At 40.9% G+C, this 13,072-nt stretch overlaps 1 protein-coding gene across 2 annotated transcripts in view; it reads right to left on the bottom strand.

The window, feature by feature from the left end:
* LOC142956931 (guanine nucleotide exchange factor VAV3-like) overlaps positions 1-13,072 on the bottom strand; it is a 45,705-nt gene that overhangs the window by 3,247 nt on the left and 29,386 nt on the right. For both annotated transcript variants that reach the window (XM_076098722.1, XM_076098723.1), the window contains exons 21-25: positions 11,179-11,244; positions 10,897-10,931; positions 10,633-10,749; positions 6,802-6,889; positions 6,213-6,342 (exon numbers count right to left, since the gene is read on the bottom strand). In XM_076098722.1, the coding sequence (XP_075954837.1) occupies positions 6,213-6,342; positions 6,802-6,889; positions 10,633-10,749; positions 10,897-10,931; positions 11,179-11,244 (436 nt within the window). The remainder of the gene's footprint in view (positions 1-6,212; positions 6,343-6,801; positions 6,890-10,632; positions 10,750-10,896; positions 10,932-11,178; positions 11,245-13,072) is intronic.

The following is a 13,072-nucleotide window of genomic DNA, read 5'->3' as shown; positions in this document are numbered from 1 at the left end:
CAAACTGATCTTAATTTTAAATTCTAATAAAACTTTGACAAAAAATGTTAAGCCAAGGTCCATACCAAACTACCAACAAAGTACTAACAAGCCTTTTGGGACTCCAAGGAAGATCACAGGGCAAACGCTGTTTCTCTACCTTTAGTATACAGTAGTATATATTATCAGTATATCGCTTTGCATATTTGTAGTTTGTACGAGGTTAACATTACAACGGCATGAAGCACATTTCTCACAGGTACTATCCACAGTAAATTGACTATGGCTATCTTTTAAGGACGATAAGGAAGCAAAAAACTGCGTCTCTTGGGCCTGATTCAAACAGAGAGTAAGAGCAAAACAACAGAGTCATTGATGAGGGACAAATATATAGAGCTGCCCAGCTTGGCTGTGACAAATGCACAGTAGAGAAGACAGGTCATGGGTTATCATAGTCATGTATTGATCTCATTAAAGTTCATGTTGAACGCAGCGCTTATCAGGTTGTACAAGGTTATTCCTACACATGCAGGTCGGTGCTCACATCACTTGGGAACACAGGTGTGTATCGTTTTTTTTTTTTACCTTATCTGTGACAAATACAGGTGACAAAACTGGGAAGATATGCTGGATGAAAGGAATATACCTACTCCCTCATGCACACCCAGGCACATCATGCCAACACAGAAGCTCAAGACCACACATACATGCATGCATATGCATGCTTATGCACACAAAGGCAGGCACGGACAAAGATATCCTAATAGACTGCTGTGCTGAATATATGCCGTAAAATGGGAAAACCACCCACTTACAGCATTTACTGACATTGTTAGCCTTATAGTTATACCTATTTCAAAATGTATATTATGTCTAAATTTGCTATTTTTCTTGTGTAACATATTGTTTGTGGTTCATTAACAAGTAAAAGCATACAAACTAAAATGTATGACCACAAGTGACAATGATAATTGTAGAATTGAAGTAAAATGTAAATGCCAGCAAAGGTTGCTTTGCAGCTATTTGCCACTGGTTTGTTGACAATCCTGCAGTTATCTTCACATAGTGGGAGACATCAGAGCTCTCAGAAAATCACAATACTTCCAATTTGGATTCACAAGAGGCTGACTTGAGTGTTTTTTTCCCCACATGGCAACCCATACGGTCCGCGCAATACGACGCAAAAGCGGAATCATTAGACTACATTATTTCATAAAGACAGGAAAAATAAGACAGTTTGTCTTTGGAAACCTGGAAATGTGGGCATACAGCAAGGGAGAGACTAAGAGAGTAGAAAAGATGTACCTGTACCTGACCAGAAAGGCGAGGAGGAGGGAGGAACAAAGCTGCAGCCGCCAAGAGGAACTACAGAGAAACAGAGCGAGTGATGGGTGGAGGGGTGTTCAGGCCGTAGTGGGAGTAAAGAGAGAACACAAGCAAAGTAAATATAAGTTTGCCAGAAAGAGAGTATGAGAGAGGGTAAAATAGAGAGAAAGAGAGAGAGGAAAAGTTGGCAAAGTCAAAGAACAAGCAAAACATAAAGACGGGTGGGAGAGCAGAGTGACAGAGGAGGGCAAACAGTGAGATATACTTTGGTCTGGGGTTGTTTTTCATTATTTCGGCTCTGCCCATAAGGTTTCACTTAAAGTAAGTCTTAATGCTACAACATGACATGATATTTTCAGACAATATGCCGCAATCCATTGTACTCAGAACTCAGAAGAGAAAAACGACTTCGGACACGGAAAAGTGCAATGGAACGGTCATTGAAGTCAAAATTCCAAGTGGGAAAATCAGACAAGCGTTATCTAGCCCGAGTTTGCCAACATAAGCACACCTGACGTCACAGCAGCATGACATCCCACACCGTGAATTATCTTTTCATCATTTTTTACTTTATGTAATGTTTTATGTAGCGTTTGTGTTGTGAAACATACTGAAACAACATTGTTGCTGTCAAATCCATTCATATTCAGTTGATTAGTGCTTCGTTGCGAGCATGCGGTGTTAGTCCACTTCGCCCCTTCTCTTGTAACAGGGTGACAGTTCCCCATAGTTGTTCATTTAAATAGTTACTTCATACACCGTTTCTCGTCTCTGTGATAATAGATGTATGTCCTCTGTAGATGCTCGTGAAGTTCAGAGAGTTGCTGTACAAATATCAGTTAGCTGGGACGCATTCAGATCCGACTTGCAAGGGATTGCAGTAATAATGTGCTTCCAACCTTTTAGTAACATTTTGGAGAGGGCCCTTTCCTTTCTCAACATGACAATGAAGCCCAAAAACGTACCAAACACAGCAAAACAAGAGGAAAAGAGAAAATACAAGCAGAGGGCAGGGTCTCGGTAAATACAGACACTGCTAGACACTTCTAGTGGGGCATTAGTGACGATTGAGAGAGATTACTCTTGTAACAGTCTATACATTGTTTTTTTGGGGGAAAATACGGCATATAATACCGTTAAGTTAAGACATGTCTGTTTTCAGTCTAAACGTCCACTTATTGAGCAAAAGCAGAAGCTGACTTCACTAAATTTCTTGTGGCTGAATGGGAGCAAAACCCTGCAGCCAAATTTCTAAATCTTGTGGAGAGCCTCCCCAGAAGAGTTGAGGCTGTTAGCATTCTGCCGCCGCATATTGATGCCCATAATTTTGGACATCGGTTGGCTACGTTGTGTTGCCTCTACAATTTTCCCCCGATCATACTGCGCAACATAGCAATAACAACCTTTTGAGCGAGCAAAAGCAGCAGTATGGGGGTAAGTATACACAGCACGGCGCCCCGACAAGGCAATCCACGCCGCCGAGCCAACGACTCATGCTTCTATATGAAATCCATCGAGCCAGCAGACCCTCACACTCAGAAAACCACCTGCTGTCACAACAACAATATGACCCTGAATTCTTCCTGTCCCCCACAGGGATAAGTAAATGCAAGCCAGTATGTGTCAACTGTTTGTCTGACCAGAGTGCACGCAAACAAATATACACCTACCTGCAGGAAGTATATACAGTACAAACAAACAGATGATTGTATGCACTGTATGTGTGCATGTATAAATAAACATGTACTGAACATACAACCATAAACTAGCACAAGGATTTGATATGACAGCTGATACAGTTTAGTATGATCAAACTAAATATCCTGCATTTTTAGATCAGATTTTGCATAGTATTCACTTATAATCATTAAATTAAGACAACAGAATTGTATATCCTGATAACACTGACGCTTCACTACAAAATGGTTTTAGATTATTTCCAATCCCTAACATTCACACACGAACACAGACGGCAAGCAATCAGCCAGAGTAAATTAAAGATGCGGGCTTTTGGTTCTCCAAACAAATGACTCCGAAGTTTTGAGGGTTTTTCAATAGTTCTGCATCTTTTGATCGTTTGCTCAGCCTTGCATTCTGTTTTCTTTGCTATGAGTTGTCTGTTTTGGGATTCAAACCATTTTGTGTGTGTGTGTGTGTGTGTGTGTGTTTTTTGTTTTGGCATGACATCTGTCTTTCCACGGAGGCTGTTTACCAGACAGAGAACGTGGTGCCCACACTAAGTCTGTCTATGGGGGTGGACGACTTAAGGCAATAATAATCTATCCCAGAATGCATTGAGGATCTGTCAAGGCTTTCTCACAGAAGGAAGCGCTGTGAATGGCAGCGATGCACAAACACACCTCTCGCAGAGCTGCTTTGAAGCCCGATGCGCCGGGAGACCGACGCTGCCAAAGGAGGCAGAGGGACAAGGATGTAGCAGAATTTTACATCCGAACAGACACAAAAGGCTAACTTTGACTTTGTTCCAGCGTTCGTCTGCTTGCCTCTGCTGCGGCGGCGGGCTGTGGTTGTTTACACGTACGCCTCTCTTTAAGTTAAGACAGTTTACCTCCAGCTGCTTTCTGCTCTTTTACATCAGATCATATTTGCAAACTTTTCACAGTTTTGCGGAAACAGGCGCAGTCCCTCAGTTGGACCAGGGGTATCCCTCAGGTGTGTGTCGGCAGCGGGCGGCTGTCACACAGTTTCTCCGCTGCCAGCCCAAGTGAAATGTCATGTCCTGTCAGGAAAATTGTGAAGCCATCTCGGAGCCGAGTAGCATGCGGAGTGTGACGTTTGGAGTAGCAGGCTCCTGGTGCTTTGCCTTGGGCATTGGGCCCTAACAGGGACCTCTCTGCCAAGCCTGGTGAGCTGCCGAGGCGCCTTTCTATTTCTTTCACTCATTTCCTCTCTCACTCTCTCCTTTGTCTTTTGCTCTCCCTCTGTTACTCTCACCCCTCACCTTTGTACCCTTTGTCTCTCTTTTACCCCCATTCACACTTGGTATTAACATGCCATCTGTATTTGGATATCTCATCTGGTTAAGGAAAAATACATTATTCAAGGTGTAGATGCACGTGGAATACATTGCAATTTAAAAAGGATTGGATCAGCTACATCTCATCTACAGGTGGTCCAGCTTGTATTCTGTATTCTCTCATAATGTAGTCTGTACAGTTTGGCCGCATTTTTTAAGAAATGGTTCATTATTTCCCGAAATATACTTGTTTGCTTTCTTGCCAGGACTGATTGATACCACTCTTGTGTCTGTACCTTAAATATGACGATAGAGCTAGGAGGTGATTCCTTAGCTTAGCAAAAAAAAATTGCTGGGGTCTACGGGCTTAGCCAAGAAATACTTGTCATAACAGCCCATAAATTGTTTTTAAACTTTGGTTTAAATGTATTCATGTGTGAGCTTTAGAGGTGAAGAACTCAGCAAACCGTTTCTTCCTGTTTCCAGTCTTTACACTAAGCTAAAATAGCATAAGTTGCTCTGTATTTACTGAACAGACAAGAGAGTGGTTAGTTGAAACTAACCCATTAACTCCACTACAAAAAGCTAGAGGACCCTTTGATAAACGGGGCTTTTTTCTTGTCACTTGTAACCTCCATTTCTACCTCTTTCCTTTTCTTTACTCTCTCCCTACCTCCCATTTATCTCACTCTTTCCCATTCTTACATCATTGTCTTTCTCACTTTCTACACCCTTTTTGCCATTTCCACCTCTGTTCTCTGTCTCTCTCTCTCAGACTCTCAATTCCTAACCTGCCTCTTCCTCTATTCTGCTTCTTCCACAACACCTTCCTCCTTCACATGCCTCCTCAGATTGAATGAGCATCTGCTTCTGTCTCCGAGGGCCAGTAATGACGCAGGAACTGGACTTGTTGAACTCAAGCACACGTGTACATTTATTCATGCCTGTTAATAAGGCCGCCAGGCTGAAATCAAAGCTGCTGCTTTTCCACTGACAGCCAATAATTACCTCATAAACACGGTGACGGTATTTAGCAGTACACAACTGGGTGCATTTCAACACTTTGTGATTCATCATTTGGCATGAATAAATAGAAACATGACAGATCACAATCGATTACTATATTGGAATAAATGAGAACTGGAATATAGCACACAAAACTTATCAAATCCCTTGTCATGGATTTATTACAAAGCCAAGTTATGAAAAATATTTTGACAATATAAATGGGGTTTTTTTTCTGACATCACCGAACTAAATTACAGTAAGCACTATTTACTAGTTTGAGAAAGCAATGGCAAACATTTTCAGTCTGACCAAGGATAATGACAAAAGAAGACTAAGCAAGCAAAACTGAAGAGGTCCATCTCCCAAAGCGCTGTTCCTCAGGGAGTCCCGTTAGCTCATCATACCGTGCTAAGTATTTCTAGCATGTCCCGATGGTCAAAGATAGGACTGCCTCAAGTATTAAGACGCAGTTTTAACTTAATAACCAAGCAAAAGCTCTGCCATCATGATTTTGTAATGTAAGGTGGGACATTTTTCTACAGTTCTTAGAAGGCAGTACAGTACATCAGCTGGTCTATAGTAACAAAATATAGCAGGTGAGGTACGTTTTGGGGATTTCAGCAAACTGTTTCTGCCCTTAGTTTGTTCTTTTGTTTCTATTTGATGACCTGGAGAATGTCAGGTTTCATTGGGTGTTTTGGTCATACAGAAGCTTTACAAGCAAGACTACTTCCCAGGGAAAAACAACTCACTTCACTTTATCTGAACTGCAGTTGCAGCAAAACTGTATCCCAAGCAGGTCACAACAAAAGCTTAGAATAACTTTCAACTGTAACCGGCTCAAGATCTGATCTGGTAGCATTTCCCTCTGTCATACACAGTCCCAGGGAAGGAAATGTGGATGTTTGTGAAGCAGACTCACCACAGCCAGTCCTGGTAATGGCCTTGGGCATGCTTCCATTGGACAGTTCCCTATAGGGGACCTGCAGAGTGGTGTCAAGACTGCTGAAACCCTCCTTCAATGAATGCTGCTTGTAGTATTCCACCAAGTCCTGTGTAAAACAAGCACAATCAAACAAAACCATAACAATGATAATCCAGTGTGAATCTACTTGACTTTGTGTACAAATGGATAGAAATGAAAGCAAAGATGTGTGGGCAGGTTGGCTTGGCTGCTCGTTTGACCTTGATAATGCATCAGCTGCTGAGGAAGTGTTTCTAAGAAGGGCAACTAACTGCAATGTATCTTTATATCTGCCCATCTCAAGTGCAATACTTAAAACCAGCTAATATTAGCTACTGAGATACAGGCAGTTGCTTAAAACATGCGCTCGAAGCTTTGTGAGTGTGTACAGAAATGGAGAAATAAACCACTAGTAGACATGTCTAACCATTGTACAATATAAATGCATGCGTTATCTCCAGAGTGCTGCAGAAGCAATGTAATGTCAAAATGATTATACTCATTAATGCTACAGTAGCTTAAATCCATACAAAGTTAAAACCTTTACCAGCACAGTCTTGAACAGTCGACTCTCAGCGATGTAAAAGCAGCCATCCTTGGTCAGAATCTTAATGTGCTTGACTTTATCGTTGAACCTGTGGAGGATGAATAAGAGATGGGCTGCTAATCAACTATACATGCTTCCACGTCAATCCAGTCTCTATGGTGAACCCTCACGAAGGTCTGTCTCCGCTGACGGCTGGTTACCACGCTGAGCTGCGCCAAGCAACTTTGTTTGGCAAGAACACCTCAGGTTTTCCCTGCTGTGGAAATCAGATCCAATACACTTAAGTCATATAATAATAGAAGCATCAAAGGATTACTGAGTCTTACCCTGTCAGACGAAATTAATACTGTATACCAGTGTCTGATTGAGACCTTTCATAGCAGGGAAAACAGTTATACCCAACAGAGGTTTCACTTCTTTGTTTGATTTTAAATGTAAGAAGCATTAGAGGCTAAAAGTGTGGAGTAATTAACAAGAAAACCAAATAATGTAAGAAAAAAATCATATTGGAGTATTGTTGCAACTTTTAAATAATGCAGTTAAAAGCAAAAGTAATAAAGTATTATTGTTTTAAGTCCCACAAAAGAAAAGCAAAAAAGTCCCCCGAATCAACAGCAGCAATTTCTTTTGTAAAATAACTAAATTAATTTTAATCCAATAATGGTTTCTTTGCCAAACATTTGAGTAGTGTGGACAAACTGTTCCACCTAGTAGTTACTGGCTGCTCAGCTTCAGGTGTGGATAACTACTTATTAGTGCGTTCCATTTTAACTGGGAAGTAGGAAGTTCCCAGTCGGAAATTTCAACTGGAACGCCCCCCTGAAGTCAGATTTCCGACTCGGGAGAGTCGGGAGAACCTCACCAACCCGACCTCAAAATACCACATAAAGCGTTCTTATCAACTGGTATTTCTAACAATGGCTACCCTGGCTAGAACTAATGTTAACTTCCCACTTGTGGTACTGGAACGCCATCACCTCGGGTGTGATGTCATTCCCAGCTCCAATCTCTGACTTCCGAGGTAAATGGAATGCAGCTTTGCTACACCTCTATAACACAGACCCATTTCCATACCATGTACTAAATCTATAGTATGTACTACCTGCCAATCTACTGAAGAATCGCCATTTTGTACCGACAGGAAAAGATACAAATGGTGCTCCAAAAGACCACAATGAAGCTGAATGTTTTTATTTAATGTCACCGCCATTAATAATAAATATTTTTCACGGCAAACATTTTGACAAATAGTAGGAAAAGCAAAGGAGCATTTCACATAATTAACGATAGCTTTGTTCCATTTAAGTATATTACTAACTGTCAAACGTGCGTGAGATTGTATGCTATAGGCATAAGTTAATAATTAAATTATCATTTAATCATATGTCATGTGAGAATAGTAGCTCAGGCAAGCTGCTTTGTTGAAGAATATTGCGGACCAATCTTGAAAATACACACACTGTTCAGTGCATGCATACTGCAGGCTTCAATGCCCCCCAACATGGCTGCTGTCAAGCCAATTGAAAGCAAAATGCTGTATACTGCATGTCTCCCACGCGGTGATGTGCAAGTTACACTGAAAATAGATCCGCATTGTAAATCTTCCAATGCAATGTCTAACGCATGAGAAGCATATGATCATGTTGCAAATTCACAGATACATTATGAATATATGGCGGGTAATACATTATTGATGTGTGTTGAGTTATATGGTGCATAACACATGGAGACAGATGAGCCTTGTTTGGTTGAGTATTTCCTTCCTCCTATAGGCTCCCAAGGCTACACACACACACACACACACACACACACACACACACACACACACACACACACACACACACACACACACACACACACACACACACACACACACACACACACACACACACACACACACACACACACACACACACACACACACACACACACACACTGTAGTGTCTAGTGACACCAGACAGTTCCAGTTGATTAGTAGCAGCTCTCATATAAAGCTCCATTATCTCAAACGGCCATTCTGATAATGATCTTAAGCAGTGAGACAGGCAATTAGGATTGGAGTGTTCAGAAACCGGCTCTGTGCATCAAAGTTGTGAATGAGGGACGGTATGAGTCCACCAAACCAAATGGGCTGGAATGGTGTGTCACTGGCTAAATAGTCTTAACATCCAAACACTATTTCAGAGTGCACCCTCAAATCGTTATAATCTCTTGGAGCTGTCATGTCAGGTCGGGGGCACTAGATAGTCCTTTTTTAAAGACTGAACAGGCTTTGATGCAGCCTGAAAGATTTTCGCTGGTTAAATGGCCAGTGTTGTATTTCAAAAGACAGCTACGGAGGCACTCAACTTGCAGATAAAGCAGCCGTTGATTGAGGCCTAAAGGGAAGGATGTTTTATCGTAAATTTCAATGCATTGCTATAGCCTCCTTTTGAAATACATTTCTAAGACTGATAGCCAAAGTGCAGCAAATAGTATGATGCAAAGCTATCGGGCTCTCCTTGAACATATATCTGGGCGGAGGAGACGGACAAAAGATAGATGGTAAAATAGTTCACCCAATTCCACCTCTTCCCCATGCTGCATTCAGCGGAGATGCATCGACTGAGCCGACCGTCAAGGTAAACTAAAATTAACCTCAACAATGTTTAGGTATGATGTAGGTTCAAACAAACCTTGTGCCGCTGACACAGATAGGGTGAATACTCAAATTAGAAAAACATATTCTAAATTACCTCTAATGTCTAGCCATGGAGAAAGTTCTGCTTTTCTTCGCCCAGATTAAGGGGTATTTATCTACCTGTAGCTCACGCGGAGTTTCATGTTTGATACTCAGAGCCTTAAAAAACAACGGGTAATTGTTGGTGACCTGGTGCACAATCCTCTTAACAGTGAACTGCTATGGTACTGAACAAGAACAGAAATAAAAACAAAATCATGAATAAGCAGCTGCTGATATGCCCACCTCTTGAGTTCAGGCTTATCGCAAACAAGAAATGTATTCACCAAAGTTATGGCACAAACAACATCCTGCTGCAGGCTTCTTATGACCATGACATTGTGGTGATAAAGATATTAGTCGAATGCACTTAACTGATTCTATTTTAGCTCACAGCTAAAGTTACCAAAGTGACTTCATGAATACTTTCTGACTCATTGCACCTTCTTTAACAAATCCAAATGCCATTTCTCAATCTGTAGCTAACTTTCAGAATGATGAATGTCATAACTTGAGTACTGCAAAATCTTTCAAATTCAAGGGGCCCCAAGTTTAACGAACAACAGTATATTTTTTAAGAGGCTGAAAGCTTTAAGGCAGATGTATCAAACTTGGGCAAAACTCTTTGCTTGATAAGACTAGACAGTGAATGAGAAAATGTGTTTATTTGCAATTAGGATGAAACAACCCTTTAAACTTCATTCTCTCCCCCACCATCTACATTTTAACATCAACTGTGATCCATCAGACCAGACAAACTTTTTTTCCATACTTCATGATAATAAAGTCACCATAACTTCTTGTTTTTCACTGGCATGAGTGGAACACAGCATGACCTCCTTCTGCTGCGGCCCATCCACTTTTAACATGTGATGGGCTGCTTGTTTTTATACACCACACCATTGTTGTGCCGAGCTATCATTTGCATGTGGGCATTTTGTTAGCTTGAATGATTCTCGCCACTCGCCTCTCAAAATAAGGTGTTTTTAGCCCACAAGACTGCTGCTGACTATGTGTGTTTTGTTTATTCCACCATCATTGGTAAACTGTAGTGTGTGAAAATTGTAGAATTAGATTGGAAATAAATGAAAACAAGCCATCATGTCACTTACTTTATACTAATGGCGTATTCAGTGCACTCTTTACTCCTGTGTCGAACCAGATAGGTGCCGTTTTCTCGGTCCAGAAGCTCCACCTCAGCCTGGTATCTCTCCATAGGACCTGCAAACCTGAACCACCCATAAACAACTGCTGCCCTTACACTGCAATCAATCACTCTGAACATGAGGATGAGAACAGTCAATACAATCAATAAAAAGTGAAAATGACTTGTGGTTATCGTAAGCAATCTACAGCCATTTGTTTTCATCGCTTACCAGAGCTGGGCAGAGTAATCGACAGGTTTTGGAACCTGGCATGGAAAAGAATTGTGGTTATTTTGTGTTTTTATGGAGTCCATACACGAGGGGTGGAGGTCATTTTGGTAATATGATATTGAAGCCTCATCTAATGGCTAAAATCACTCTTCTACAGCGAAGAAGTGCAATTGAAAAGCACTACATTTCTTTGCCAAGACATCAATAGAAGCCATTATCCACCAAATGCATTGTAATCACACTAAATGTGTCTTATTGACTATGAAAAATATGCACACTTACACATGGGCAAGGCCTCACAGCGTCACTTGGAAAGAAGCCAATCTTGGTTGTCGCCAGAATTTTTCCCTGCAACAGCAACTGGCTGTTAATCGCATTATATTTGTCTGGGAGCAAATACACCTCTTTCTCTCTCTCTCTTTCTCTCCTCTCTTCCCCTCCCATACTCGCTTCAATAAATCCTCAGCAATTAGCACACAACAAGCAGTACATCTAATTTGCAGCCCAAGTTAATTATGGTTCAAACTCTGCCGGCAGTTAGATTTGTACTGCATCAAAACAAGAGCCTCGTTTAACACGAAATAATGGATCTTATTCTGGTCTTTGAATATCCAAACAGCGTGCGCTCTCTGGCTTGCACTAAAGACTAACAATTGCATTTTAGCTAAACTGCCTCAAGCACAACACAAGCTTTAGAAATTCATTAATTCCTTCAACAAACGTAGAGAGACTTTTTTCTCCAACTGAAAAAAAAAAATTTTGTAAAACAAATGACATGATTGTATACAAACTTACCCCTACATAGATGTATAGATCTTCAGTTTATTTCATAACCTTAATTATCTATCATGTACATCTTGTAGACTATATATATATATATATATATATATATATATATATAAAGCTCAAGATAATTTGAGTTACCAGTTATGAGTTTGAGGTCAATTTGAAGTCCATTGAGTCAATCTGAGAAGACAGTAAGTGTTGAGGGGATGTGGAGCTCCTCATTCAGCTTCCTGCCCTGTTTATGCTTTCCTCCTCACTCCTCTTTATTAGAGTATGAAATGCTTTCTGGGACCGTGCAAGCCCCGGCAGTAACTAGATTGGAAAGCGAATCTTTACCCATCTCTATGATTCATTCTGTGTAATAACATTTCATCAAAGGTTTTTTGAGACCCCCTCTCTATTTGTTATGCCTTCGATAAGCGTATGATAAAGATTCAACTTATTACTCTGTTGGCATAAATAGGCAGCAGCCAAAGGATCAAATGAAATTACAGTGATTGATTGTATTGTTCTGCCAGTGGGATGGGGGATAATTGCCTTCTGGGTAACAGGGGATATGAATTCTCAATGTTCTGTAATTCCATCCTCTGGCGCCACAGGGGACGCTGAAGATTAAAGGTACCCTGTGGAGGTTTCATTATAAACAAACAGGGTTTCTTTAGATCCAGTGTTTCCCACCCAAATGCATTGTGTGTGACCGTAAGATCTAAAAAAAACTTGTTGAGAGCACTTACATTGTTTTGTTTTTTGCACGCATGCATGCATCTGAGATTGTACACTTCTTAATCGTCTTCTCTTTTACGACTGCACCCTACATTTTTCAGCTCATTACTGCCACCAGCTGTTGACATGCATTCGGCAGTCACTGCAGAATTCTTTTGTGGATATGTCAATGTGAAGAACACAGACTCCAAAACACAAATATATTTAACAGACAACATTTTATCATGATTGATACAGTGTCTATTAAATTACATTTGTGGTTTGGAGAACACTTTAATATCGCCTTGCACCCGTGTTATTGATATCGTTGCAATCATTCACTGCCCTGCAAAGCCCCAAAAAAGTGGTTTAAAAAAATAAATAAAAGCCTTGTTGCAGTATAATTATGCACAGGACAGTTATTGACACAAATGTGTATTATCATTTAATTCCTTTAATTATCTCCTCCCAGCATAGTTACCATGGTAACAAACAATGCAGTGCCATCAGGTCTGCAGCATGACATTCTGCGAGCCGTTCTATCGGCTTACAAGAAGTCTCCTCGCATTCATGTCCTCACCCTCCACCTTGTGCTCTGTCACAACAGAGAGAAACACGGAGCATAGGAAATCAGGCTAACCGCCAACTCCCAGCCGTGCCGTTGGCAAAGACTGCAGTCTGATTGGAG

The sequence above is a fragment of the Anarhichas minor genome, unplaced genomic scaffold, assembly GCF_050575085.1.
Source record: "Anarhichas minor isolate MPS153535 unplaced genomic scaffold, ASM5057508v1 ptg000024l, whole genome shotgun sequence".
In the NCBI taxonomy this organism is placed as follows: Eukaryota; Metazoa; Chordata; class Actinopteri; order Perciformes; family Anarhichadidae; genus Anarhichas; species Anarhichas minor.
The sequence above is the reverse complement of the archived record's forward strand: the minus strand, read 5'-3'. Positions and strand labels throughout refer to the sequence as shown.